This window comes from Mastigoproctus giganteus, chromosome 12 (assembly GCF_048544385.1).
Source record: "Mastigoproctus giganteus isolate SK-2022 chromosome 12, ASM4854438v1, whole genome shotgun sequence".
NCBI classification, from domain to species: domain Eukaryota; kingdom Metazoa; phylum Arthropoda; class Arachnida; order Uropygi; family Thelyphonidae; genus Mastigoproctus; species Mastigoproctus giganteus.
In genome coordinates this window covers 12,164,052-12,178,118 of record NC_143586.1, presented here as the reverse complement: position 1 = coordinate 12,178,118, position 14,067 = coordinate 12,164,052, and the positions used below count along the sequence as shown (strand labels likewise).

At 34.5% G+C, this 14,067-nt stretch overlaps 1 protein-coding gene across 1 annotated transcript; it reads left to right on the top strand.

Moving 5' to 3' along the window:
• The first annotated feature begins 5,416 nt into the window (after positions 1 to 5,416).
• LOC150076691 (lysophosphatidylserine lipase ABHD12-like) lies at positions 5,417 to 13,605 on the top strand. Its single transcript, XM_090386610.1, has 2 exons — positions 5,417 to 5,626; positions 12,528 to 13,605. The coding sequence occupies exon 2, from the start codon at positions 12,529 to 12,531 to the stop codon at positions 13,603 to 13,605; it is 1,077 nt and encodes a 358-aa protein (XP_090242736.1). The 5' UTR covers positions 5,417 to 5,626; position 12,528.
• Positions 13,606 to 14,067: the final 462 nt, after the last annotated feature.

Below are 14,067 nucleotides of genomic sequence, written 5' to 3'. Positions count from 1 at the left end.
GCTTCGATTAGCACAACGACTCTCTGGTCATAATGTTTTGGCTCATATATTTTAAGAAAATGTTACATACAGTACTAAGTATTGAACAATGGGTCTATTAACCTTATTCTATTTACGAAAATGATTATTATTTTATCGTTATAATCGTCCATCGGGGCTTCCCGAGATTTCAACAGTTAGTCTGCCAACATATTTGGCCTCCATTTTCCATGGTATCTTTTTGCCATTTGAAAAATATCTCGGTGAAATCTTTCACCCTGTTCATCGGAGACCGCTCCCAAGTTTTCAGGAAATAAGTCTAAATGAGAATGTAGGAAATGAAACTTTAACGACAGGTCATGGTTTTCGGTCATTAACCTACGATATTTTAAAACTAACGGGATGAGAACTTTTTAAGCACATATATGAGTTTTTGAATACGAGAATCTGTCAAAATTATTTCAGGGAGGAAATTGATGCCGACCAGTGTAATTTGCCTTATTTCCAACGTCACAGATTTTTCACCAGAAGTACTGCTGTCTTAATTAAGTAAAGAAGTGTTTAAAAAATAACGCTGTAAGGACCCAAGTGCCATTCCTGTTACTGTCACAGGAAGGGGCATCATTGCTGCCTCTTCGGTATTAGGGGAATTTAAATCTTTTAGGGGAGTTTACATCTGTCCTTTTCATTTTATTTATTAGTATAATTATTTATTTCCATTTTATTTTATATAAATATATATATGTTGGTGGCGCTGTGGTTAGTTAGAGAATTTGTATTTGTAATTTAACAAATTCGCAGTTATAAGAAGGCTGTTGTTGGAGCATTTATGGGATATTTTTTGTTATCCAAGTTATTTAAATGTACTACATCTGATTTATCAGATTCGAAATGGGTGCATTTTACACTGATGAAATCGTCATACTTTGTAAAAATTCAAAATTATTGTAGTTCAGTAATTTTGAAACTAAAAATGCAGTATTCAGGAGGAAGATATAAAGGCATACGAATACCTCCATTTTGATTGACAATATGCCTGTAAAGGTCATCAATTTTTCTTATTATAATAGGTATGATGTGCTTTTACTCTTGCTATTTTCATATGTGCAAAATATTATATGATTAACGGAAAATAGTTAAATAGTATTTAAATTCTCCGCCTCCTTAGCCTCTAATGATAATTTTTTGTCATATTTAACTAGCACAAGCTGTTGAAATATTTGCATATGAACATAAGGATCGTTGAATTTGAATTTATGCAAATATTGATGATGTTACATTAAACTCGTAACACTATCAGGCCACAGTAGCCAAAACCGATTAATTAAATATACAAGAAACATCTTTATGATAACTTTTTTTTTTTACCATTAAAGCTGTTGGAATACAGACTACACTAGACCAATTCAATGTCTCCATTATTGGGATATTGAATTAAAAAAAAAAAAAAATGTCTGGATGTAAAAAATGTAGAGTATGACTCTCGTGTTTTAAAGGCGTCATAACCCTCGTGGAACACTACATTTTTTTTTTTTACTTTTTCAATTGAACTCCTTCAGCATGTTTGGAAACAACTGAAAGCTATAACAAGACGTCCAAGTTCAAGCAAAGAAGAAGAAAAACTCTTTATTATATACAGAAGGCACATTGCTGTATACAACTCCCTTCACTGCTACAAGCCAGGGGTTTACATAAAATAAATTACACAATATAATAAACACACACAAACACAAAAAAAGACAATTTTCCTTCAGATAGTTTAATTAGTCCTTTCCTGAGCTTGGAATTTTCTATTACCCACATATTGCAAGGAAACCGCAGGCTTTTACCATATCCGCAAAAAAATAAAAATGATAAATTTTAAAAAATAATAAAAATGTAAAGGGATATAGAAAAAAAGAAGATAAATAAAAAGTAGTAAGAAAATAGACTAATTATGTGCTACCCTCCTCAAGTATGCAGTTGACCATCGAATTTCTTCAAACCACCGGAGACAGCTTGTTTCGATAATCAACTCGCTGGCTAAAAGAAAATTTCCTACAATTCAGACCAAACCTCTTTCCCCGTAATTTGAATTTATGGTCCCTAATTCTGGAATCCAAGGTGTCTGCTCCCCAAGCTCCGTAGCCCACATAATCGAAGTCTTTCCTCATACGGTCTTTTGCAGATTTCATCATGCGGGTTGCCCATCTTAGGACCCTTTCAAAAAGTTCAATGTATCATAATTACTAAATCTCCTCCTTCCTGTACTATTTTTAATTCAGCCCCATTAAGCATATGCTATTTTGGGGTTGCTGTTCCCCAAGTGTAAGACCTTGCATTTTGCTGCATTAAAACGTAGCTACCACTTTTCTGATCATCCCTGAAACCTGTCCAAGTCATCCTGAAGAGTCACAACATCTGCAGATTTTGACTCCACGCCCTCGTTGCTGTCGTTTATGAAAATCACAAACAATAGTGGCTCAAGAATCGATCCATGTGTCGGGAGCTACACCAGTCTCAAGAATATACAGTACATTAATTACAGCCCTCTGCTGCCTGCGATCCATCTTTGAGAGATTCAAATGTATAGGTTGTTGCACGCAAGGTTGTTGAACCTCTTTGAAACTACGCTGCCCTACCTTTTATTAACCGGATATCCTTCCATGGAAGGGGAAACAGGTCCTATGCATGCAACACGTCAGAGAACCAGCTATAAATATGCACACTGGGCTTCCAACAGACAATTGCAAAAGCGGGCATGCAAGATGACACGTTCAACAGAATTGATTACCTCAACAAGTGCTAGACTCCGATTAACATGGTGTTAATCCTGGACTTTAGAGCAGGAAAACAGTCTTGTGGACAGACCAGTCAAGGTTCGCACTCTACCAGTCTGATGGCCGTTCCCGGGTGTGGCGAATGCCAGGGGAACAGTTCCTTCCTGGTTGTATCCTCCCAACAATGAAGTTTGGTGGAGGCAGTGTCATGGTACGTGCTCCTTTCATGATTTGGCTTGGGCCCATTAGTCGTTATCGACAAAACTATGAATGTTGGGCAATACCAACCCATCCTGGATAATTGTGCACTTCCAACATTATGGCAATACTTCGGGGAAAGTGGGCATTCCTACCATACTGCATCTCCTGTATCAGCAAGACAACGCGCCATCCCATACTGCTAGGGTTGTAACAGAGTGGCTTGAAGACACGGGTGTGGAAAAGTTGGATTGACCACCCAGAGTTATGATCTGGACCCTATCGTGTATCTTTGGGATGTATGATCGTGCGGTACTTGCACATCGAGATCGCCCAAAGAGCAAGGCGGAAATGGTGGCTGCGTTAAAGGCCGAAAGGAGCAACATATCACCTGACATTTATAAAAAACCTGGTTGAGAGTATGCTGCGAAGATTGAAGGCCTCATAAAAGCAAAAGGTTTCAGCACAAAACATTAAATGACACAATAAAAGCTCTCTTTTTGTGTAAAGGCAGGTGTCCGGATATTAATGGTAGGGCAGTATATTCCTGCATTCCATTCACTTACATTGGAAACCTCGTGTCCGAATACTTTGATAGGGTAGTCTATGAACAGGATGTACGGTCACTACCCTACCATATTGTATCTCCTCATGAGGAATTGAGTCAGATCTTTCAAAATTCCAAATAAACTATGTCGAAATTATTCCAACATCCAGCCCCTGAGTAACTGTGCCAAAAGAAATTATTGACGCTACCAAACACACACACACACACACACACACACACACACACAAAAAAGGATCCTAAGAAATTTTTTAAATAAGAAACGAATTTATAATTTTATTATAATATTATAGAAACCAATTATGATATAAATTATTAAATTTTTCCTGGTGATCTAACTTTTAAAAATTTTTGAATAGTTTCAATTTATTAAATGTTACTTAAAATGTACATTATAAATAATATTTTTATGGATAAAGTCGTTTATTGTTAATTTATGATATTTAATTATTAGGGGGGGCGAGCTAAGGGGCACACAATTTTTAATTTGCCTGTATCGCAGGTATACTTAATTATGGCTCTGGCTTGGATTCTCAGAAGCAAAGGCATTTGGGGTGGGGGGGGAGGAACAGACCACTTCCATAACTTATAGAAGAGAGGAATTAGATTAAATTTATCTATTAATAAATAAAATGTAATTATTAATTATAACTGCTTAAATGAGCCACTCCTAAGTAGAACGCTAATACTATCCAAGTCACCATTTATAACGTTATAAAATATGCTTGTAACTAAAAGAAAAAAAAAAAAAAAACGTGCGAGAAAGGAGAAAATCTATTCCTAGAGAAGATAGGTTTATGTGTGGCAAAACTACCTTACAGTTAGGTCTTCCACTGCGGGAAGGCTATAACAATCGCAGAAGGAGGGGGAGGACAGTTTGTTTCTTCTTATTATTATTATTAGCCATCTGGTGCAAGGAAGCCGAGACTTTCTGCACTAGGCAAAACAAATTTCTCAGTTAATCTGCGTGCGGTGTGTGTGAGAGAGAGAGAAAACAAGAGTCAGAATTAGAAAGGAATAGTCGCGTAACCAGGGTGAGGCAGGCGGGAACGTGCCCTGGGCGCCAAATTTGGGGGACGCCTTTTTATTGTTAAAAAATGCAAAAATTCCAAAAGAACAGTTTTCAAGGGGCGCCATTTTTTTATTTACCCTGAGCACCATCAACCCTAGTTACCCCACTAAAAAGGAATCAGCAAGAAAGAGAAGAATGATGATATTTAGCTCAGAACCCTGTGTGCGCCAAGTCCATACTCACCAGTGTGATCCCCTTAAAGAAAACAAGAGGCCCGTTTGAGAATATCGCTGGAGTTGGAGGATTTGTAGTCTTGTTACTTCACCCACTAGGTGGCTAAGTTCCCCAAAGACCTTAAATATTTTCATATTATATAATTATGCTGTCTCGTTAAAGCTAGCAGTGTAGATGTAAACCCCCCACACACACACAGTTTGGAGCATCACTGGATAGACTAGTTTAATCGTGCACCCCTACGACACTTCAATATTAGGCAATATATTCGGCATAAAGAAAAAAAAAATAAATCATAAATCTTTACGATTTAGGTCCTTTTTTGAATCATCTTGATATTAAACAAAAATATCGATAATTTTTTTTCCGAATTGCCCATAAAAATCATTTTCAAAGGTTTCAACCTGTTCGCCACTGAATTGGAAATAGAGAGAGAGAGAGAGAGAGAGAGAGATTAAAGTAAATGGGCTATCTTCTGAATCATTATTAAAACGGTATTTCGAAAAAAGAAAAAAAAAAAAAAAAACAAGAAAGAAAGAAAGCGCAACCAGCCAGTTCATGTGTGACACATACCTCCAGTTATCGATAGATGGCGCAGCTGTCAGTGTGACAAAACGGTCAGATAACGCTACTTTTGTAGGTGGTTTATGTACATCAAGGATATGGAAGTGACGATAATACCGGGTGTACACAATGTCCTTGTTATAACTGACGGATGTCTTTTAAATGTTGAAATTGCTACTCGCAGTGCTTGTCAGAGTCTTGTGCCACTACATATTGCTGAAAGGAAATTACCTGAGATCATTGCATTCGGTTGCGTAGTGAATTTACAGTTCGAGTCAGACAGATCTACACGTTCGAAGAAGATTAAATAATACCGTACGTACTTTTGATGCAGTTTTTCTTTTCATAATATTAATTCAAAAGTACAGTTGGTTAAAGTTTTTAACTAACACAATTTGGAAGAAATATAAAATTAGTTGAAATTTAGAATATGCGGTACAAATGAATATGATAACCAGTTGGTGCCCTCCCTGTTTTGCATCCGTCTAACAGCTGGCTGTCGTGTCAACCTCCTTCCCTCTTCTACTTGATTAAATAGTAATTTACTTCTTTTAAATTACACAAGCATATTATAATTTCATAATAAGTTTATGTAATTTAGAATGGGGAAAAAAAGAAAGAAAATGAAAGGCTGACGCATGCATTAAGTCATGTACTCCAAATGGGTATAAGATTTACAAGGATACAGAATTTATACTTTCTTAGTTTTATTTAAAAAAAAAAACTGTTTAAATCAGCTAAGAGATAGATATGTTCATTAAACCGAATTAAGAAGGAGAAAATAGAGATCGACTGCAACTCGTTGCCCCACCTGTCATACGCAATTATCGAGAGCATGTTCAGTATGACACACAACAGCACTGGGTGTGACAGTTGTTCATCAGCTGTTTTGTAATGGGAATATGAAATAAGACTCATGAAAATATCGTAGAGTTTTGCTTAATTACAAAGTAATTTTAACATTTCCCAGTTATAAAAACGAAGTGCGTATTGAATAACAGGACTCAGAACTGACCAGAGCGACCGAAAGGCTGTTCCGGTTCTTCACACGTATCGGTAATACTAATATATTTGATCATGAAAAATAAGATGTTTTGTTAATTAAACGAGCGTTTCTGTTTCTTAAAATTTTCCGATTTGATCCATTATGATGAGTTAAAGTAGAAATGGTGTCTACCTGAATATTATTGACACATTTTCTATTTACTCTTCAGTACTGTACATCGATTAGTCTGCCAACCTTTCACACATTCTTGAAAAATTCGATTAAAGAAGACTAAAAGGAATAAATTGAAATTTAAATTGGCCAAGAGGAGTTCACTGTTTCATTGTGTTGTTTTATTGCAACAGATAAGCACTGCAACAGTTGCCAATTTTTGTGGCAGTATACGGGCCGGATCTCGCAATGCTTGACCCTACGCCCCTGTACATTACCTACCTCGGGGATAAAAAATTATATATGTATATAGTAAGAAGTATGACTTTTATTTTGGTAGTTGTTGGCATGTATTTTAAGAATGTCTTATACATGAGATCCAGTCTTAGAAAGAAAAGCAAAAAAAAAAATTAAATATCCATTGCCCAGTTCAGTATTCCAGGAATGCATATAAAATCTAAAGGCAAAAATAAAGATTAAACTTTTTTCTTTTATATTTAACATAGTATTTTTTTCCCAGCATTCTTAGATTTCTTGGTTAATATGATGTACATTATAAACCAGTTATTATAAATAAAGAATTTCTGGGGTTTTTTTTCAACTTTAAATAGCTTTATTATAGATCAGAGCTATATATATATATATATATATTTTTTTTTTTTTTTTATTAAAAAAAAATTATTTATTGTGAATAGGACAAGTAGTGGCAGTCCGAGGATTTTCTGAAGGGAGAGGTAGCAAAAGTGGTGTCCTTGAGCTTTAATCATCATGCTGGAGAAAAAATCTTTTTTTTTTATCACAAGTAGAGGGGGGGGGGGTATGGATATTTTTATAGAGTAGGCTAAAGCAATATTTTGGAGGATCATTGATTGTAGTGCAGTTGTATTAAGCCCCTTTAGCCCTTATCAGTGGCTGCCTCTAACCTGGGAGCAAGTAATTTTCGGACATATATTCAGTTGATTGCATATGACAGTAAATTAAGTTTTAATTACTTGGGTACATTTAATTTTGTCTATTAATATGATTAAGTACCTTTTTTGATTTGTGCAAAAAAAAAAATACAGTTTTTTGATATTTATGGTAATATAAAGTATTTTTCAAAAATACAGGAAATAATTTTTTGGCTCACTTTTCTCTTTATTTGTTTTGGAGCAACAAGTGAAGACAAAAGTGAGCCCATAAACAATGTCCTGTTTTACAAAGAATACTTTATTGTCAAAAATATCTAAAAAAAAAAAAAAAACCTACTCTTTCCTTTCTTTCTTTTTTTTTTTTTTTTTTTTCTACACAGATTTCCCCCAGGGTTCATTGTTTTCTGTATTTATTAATGATATCGATAAAGGCATATCTGGTTTAATGTCTAAGTTTGCAGATGATACTTATATGACAGTAATCAGGGTATGCTACAGCAACAAGATCTAGATGGGCTGAGAAGTGGAAATTGCTGTTTAATATTGACAAATGCAAAGTACTTCACTGAAGAGTAATAATTCTTGATTAATGTACCAGCTCTAGGATACTCATGGTACTGATCATGAAAAAGACCTGGGAGGGATAATTATGCAGTCAGATAGGGTTGGGATTTTGTCAATTAAAAACAGGAATTTTGCCAGCAGGGATAAAGAGGTGATTATCCTATTGTATCAGGCAATGGTTAGGCCACATCTTGAATACTGCATTTGGGTCTGAAAGGATGTGGATCTCCTGGAACAGAGGGCAGAGAAAATAATAAGACTGGGATGAGGGGAGCAAAACTCTTGGAACAGGTGCAGAGAAGGGTAATAAGATTGGGATGAGGGGAGGAAAATTGTGCACTCCAGTAAAGGCTCTAGTTTGCAAATTGCAGCATCTAGAGACTAGGCTCCTGCAAGGTGGTCTGATTGAGGTGTTTAAGGGCCTTGAATGAATTGAACAAGCTCAATTTTGAAGGAATCCTTCCTCTTGCTCAGACTACACACAAGGGGCATAAATTCAAATTAATGAAGGATAGTTTCAAGCCGGATGTGCATAAATTTGCCTTAAACCAGAAGATAGTTGATTATTTGAACAAACTCTCATCTGGTGTTGTAAAGGTAGGTGGTTTGAGAAAATTCAAGTAAGAACTTAGAGTTAGAGGAGATGGACAGATGAAATGGGAAGTGTTGATGTTTTGTTGTTTTTTTTTTTTTGCTGATGCTGTCCTTGTATCATTTGCTGCCGCTACTACTAATACAAATAAAGTCAAATATATTTAATCATTATTAGAAAATAAATGCATCCAAGCAATTAAAACTTAATTTAATTTACACTTAAGTATTATGGTTTTAAGATAACAAAATGGTATTCGCTTACTTCAGCTGAATGATGACACCTATCTTATTGTGATGAATATCAAATTTCACCTGTACTGTCAAATACTGTGTGCACATGGCATAAATAAGTTGAATTTTATTAAATTAAGTGGAGAGGAAGTACTTGCCCTAGCTCACCACTTTTTAGCTGAATAGATCTGAAAAAAAAAATTGAACAAGAATTGATTATTTTTTAAGCAACACATAAAAATTAAAAACAAAAATAATTATTCCAATTTTATTTTTTACTTTACTATAAAGATTTAAAAAAGTTACCACCCTATTATCCAATCATCTGAAATTTGTTTTCAACTGTAAATTATAAGAAATAGAATGTTTCATTCTGCATAAATATAATTTATCATTTATTTAAATGATAAATTTATCACTGAAAACATTTATTCTCTTTCTTATAAAATACACATAAACTAGAACTGAAAACAGCATTGCTGAAGGGGTGCTGTACAACCAAAAGCAGCTCCCTGTCAGGAAATGACAATTCCTAAAGATTAGTTTTATGAATAACACTTCAGTAATTAGAACCCCTGTGCAAGCAATTCCCTTTCATAAACCACTAGGCAAGAGGATGTATGAAGTCTATTTTTGTAATTATGTTAGAAATGGTCCATGTGATCAAAGCTTTCACTGCTTTGAACACAAGAAACTGTGTCCAACGTAGTGAAACTGTGTGTGCCAGAGCTACAGAAAATTAACACAGATACAAATGCCACATGCCTATAAGAATTTTCACTATTGTGCAGTCTTATTGGTGCTCCATCCTCATAAAGAAGAATAAATAATTGTTCACAATTATTTAAAAAAAATATATATATATATAGTAATGAGTGATGGACACAGGACAAATATTTTGAAACTTAAGAAAACTATATTTGAATTAGTAGTGTAAAATAATGCAAAAAAGAAACCTTATACAGCATCAGCAAAAAAAAAAAAAATTCTTTTCACATGAATTTTTTTTTATGCCTGAGCAAGAGGAAGAATCCCATCAGCATTGAGCCTGCTCAAACCATTCAAGGACTTATACACCTCAATCAATCACCTTGTAGGTGCCTAGTCTCCAGCTGCTGCAATTTGAGAACATTAGCCTTTCTTGGTAAGAGCAACCCTTTTGTTCCCCCTCACCAATCTCATTGCCCTTCTATGTACTCATTCTAGCAGCTCTACATCCTTGCTAAAATGTGGCCTCCAGATCTGTATGCAGCACTGCAGGTGTGGCCTGACCATCGCCTTATACAAAGGGATAATCACTTCCCTATTCCTGCTGGCAAAATTCCTGTATATCATTGACAGAACCCCATGAGCTGCTCTGGCAGCGTGTCTGCACTGCTCAGAAAACTTCATATCTGACTGCACAAATAACTCTAGGTCTTTTTCATTCTCCATTACCCTGAGTGTAGTACTGCACAGTTATGTTACTTTGGGGTTGCTGCTACTCATATACAGTAATTTGCATTTGTCAATGTTAAACTTCAGTTCCCATCTGCCCAATTTTTATGGATCCTGTTGCACTAGCATTCTGTCATTAACAACTCTGCCAGTTTTAGCAGAATTAATCTGCAAACTATTTGAATTAAGAGTTTACTTTATATATACAGTACTACAGAAAAAAAAAAAGCATTTATGTACAAAATTGGTTTTAATTGCCATATACAAAAAGTAAGCAGGAAAAAATTGAGAAAAAATTAAAAATTTGGATAAAACTGTACCAGTTTTATCCAAATATTTAAAGCAGTTTATTCATTGAACTGCACAGAGAAAACCTGTTACAGAAAGTTAAATTGGAAGGAGTACACAATAATTTAAAAGCAAATTTAAATTTAAAAAAGTTCAAGTGTGATGTGCATCTGGGAAAAAAGTTAGGCAGGCTGGATTGATTATAAGCCATTTCTATATAATGCCAACCTTAATGTCATAACTCTGCCACAAAAAAGTAATAAATAAAATGTTTCAAAGTGATTCTTAATTTTTATTTCAATTAATTTATGTAATTGCATATGCTTCCAGTGAACATTCCTTGTGTGAAATTAAAGGAAAATTAAAGTTGAAAAATTAAATTCAGATAATTTTGTGACTGGAAGTTTACTGAATTAACAAGGTTGCATATCTGTGTGAGGCTGGGGGGAGAGAGAATTGGTTATCTCCTAGTGAAGTGATCCAAAAACAAAACTTCACTTGTTTTAAACACACTTTGTGATTTAGCTCTCTATTTATTTAAAACATAAACTAAAAATTGGTTAGTTTTAAATGCAATTGCAATTTTATGACTTCAGTCAGGCATATTTCAATATTATTGAAGAATTTATAGGTACATTCCTATGTAGAGCGTTTAGGTGGAATTGGACAGATTGGTAAACCATGCTTGATTTAACTTTTCTTTTTTGGGGTAAGTGCTGCCAAAGAATTCAAATCCCAAAGATTTTTTTTTTTTACTTCATTTACAAGAGAATTACTATTACATACTTTTCATGTATGTATCAGTCTAAAGATGGGACAATTTTCCTGCCATTAAGTGTAGATGGATTTAGCTCATGTTGATATTCAAACAGGTGAAGGCAAGAAATAAGAACAGTCTTTATAATCAATTTATAGCAAAAGCTTAATTCGTCCAGTACTTACCTCTTGATCCGTATTTAACTTTTTGATGTTCATGAGAAGTGAAAGATTTAAAATTACATGAATAATTAATAACTAAGATTATGCTCAGAGGAAGAAGTGTACCTCCCCCCCCCAGTTGTCATCCATAAATCACTGTGTAAACGAGAACTAAAAACCATTGGTTAAAAGCCAAGGGTGTAAATGAAGGACTTTTGGTATGTTCATTGTCAGTTGGCTGATTAGTGTAGTGCAGCCAACTGACGATGAACATAACAAAAGTCCTTCGTTTAGACTCTAGGCTTGTTAACCAATGTTTTTTATTTCTTCTCGTTTACACAGTGATTTATGGAGGGCAACTGGGAAAAAAGGGGTGCACTTCTTCCTTTGAGCATAATCTTAGTTATTAATTTAATTTTAAACCTTTTCACTTTTACCATCTCATGAACTTCGAAGTTTTAATGGATCATGAGGTAAGTATTGGATTAAACTTTCACTATAAATTGATTATGAGAAAATATACAGTACTTTAAGACTGAACTATAAAAATCTTTGAACAGTCTTTATTTCAAAAATTATAAAACCAGTTTGAAGTCTCATGTGTGATGCAAGCCATTATGAATCTTGGCTTTTTTTTTTTTTTAGGATTTCCATGCATGTGCTAACTGAAAACCACTGGTTTGGGCTGGTTGAGGCATAGCATTTAATGTGCATACCTAGCCCGTGCTATCCCATGTTCTAGTTGTGGTATTTCTGTTTGATATTGAATGATGCATTTTATTTCACTTGTGTAGTAGATTGTAAATTTTCAACACATGAAAGTTTCACCGTTGGTAATTTTACATTGTTAAATTTAGATGGTAAAAACAGTTCAGAAAACAATGCCCATATACAGTTACCCTTCCTGCTGTATCTCCTCCTTTTGATAGATTCTAAAGGGGGGGTAAACAATTTATCTGCATGTTATGGTTAAATAAATTGGTAGTCTTATTCTAATGGCGAGGTTTAATATTAATTTAAAGAGTGTAATATGTTTAATGTAATAATAATCAATATTTGCTTCAATAAACATTCATCAAAAGTCATAATTACAAACTAATATTTCTCTCTTTTTCAGAATGGTACGTCAACGAACCAAAGTACACAGCAATAAATCTGAAAATGGATACAAAGCTCCGGCAAAAAATGCATATAGTAAATTTAATAAGCTTCGTTACCACTTTATGAAAGTGTTTGGATTATTCCTCTTTATTTTATATATTATCCTACCCATAAGTTTTTATAGTAGTGCATCCCTCCGTCGTCATGCAGTCTTCCTAAACTATATAAACTTGCAGACTACTGGAAATCTCTCTTCTCCTTCAGACTTAGGTTTCCAATGCTCAAGAAACTTCTATATATCCTCAGAAGACAAAATTTTGCTTGGCACATGGCACATTCTTCCAGGAAGCATTCAGAAAATTTGTGATAATTCAAACTATGAAAAAAAAGAATTTGCAGATGACAGGCCAGTCTTTTTATATCTACATGGGAATGCAGGTTCGAGAGGAGGTTCTCATAGGGTTGAGCTCTATAGGGTGTTGGCGAACAGTGGAATAGATGCACATGTTATAACATTTGATTACAGAGGCTATGCTGATTCATCAAATGTTCCTCCTAGTTCTTCGGGCCTTCTACAAGACTCTTTGTCTGTTTATAATTGGGTCAAAAAATATGTTAACAGCTCTCGTATCTACATTTGGGGACATTCTCTGGGAACTGGAGTAGCAGTTCGTCTCCTTGAATATTTGGAGCAACAAAATGAGAGGCCTGCTGCTCTTATTTTGGAAGCTCCATTTAACAAGTTAACAGATGCTGCCCGGTATCACCCAATATCTTTCCTTCATCGGTACATGCCATTCTTTGACTTCTTCTTTGTTAATCCTATTAATATGAATGAAGATACTAACTTCAACAGTGAAGACAAGATAGGTAAAATCAAGGTTCCTATTCTTATTCTGCATGCTGAAGATGATGGATTTGTACCTTTTGCTTTAGGAAAGCAACTGTATGAACAAGCACAGAAAGATAGTTGTAAGGTTCAGTTTGTGCATTATGATGCTGAATTACAGTATGGGCACAAATATATATGCAGAGATCCACATTTGTCAGTTACTCTTGTGGACTTCATGCATCATCATCATGAGTTAGTCTAATATAAATGAAATATGGAAGGTGATTTTTTTTTTTTCAGCTGCAAAAATTATATCCTTAAAATCTGATTTATTGGCTTTTTTTTTTTTTTTTTTTTAATTCAGCTTACTTGAAAATGTGAAATTTACTATATAAAATGTGTTTTTAATGTTTGTATTTATTTTTGTAATGAAATCTATAGTTATAGAAGTGACATATCATGTGGAATTGTTTTATATTCCTTCTAATTCATTGTCCAGTTGTATACTATCATTGAGCTCTACTGGATAAAGTCATATATGATTGCCTAAAAATAAACAGTTTATGAAACATTCCATAAGTGAGACCAAGATTGATATAAAAGAGTGCTGTCTGGGAGTTTTGTATTATATAGTTGTGTTCAGTTATTCTTTTTACTCTGTACCAGGAAGCACCTTAGTTGATGCCAAAAACCACACAAAACCTTGTATAGTCATGTGAAGGTG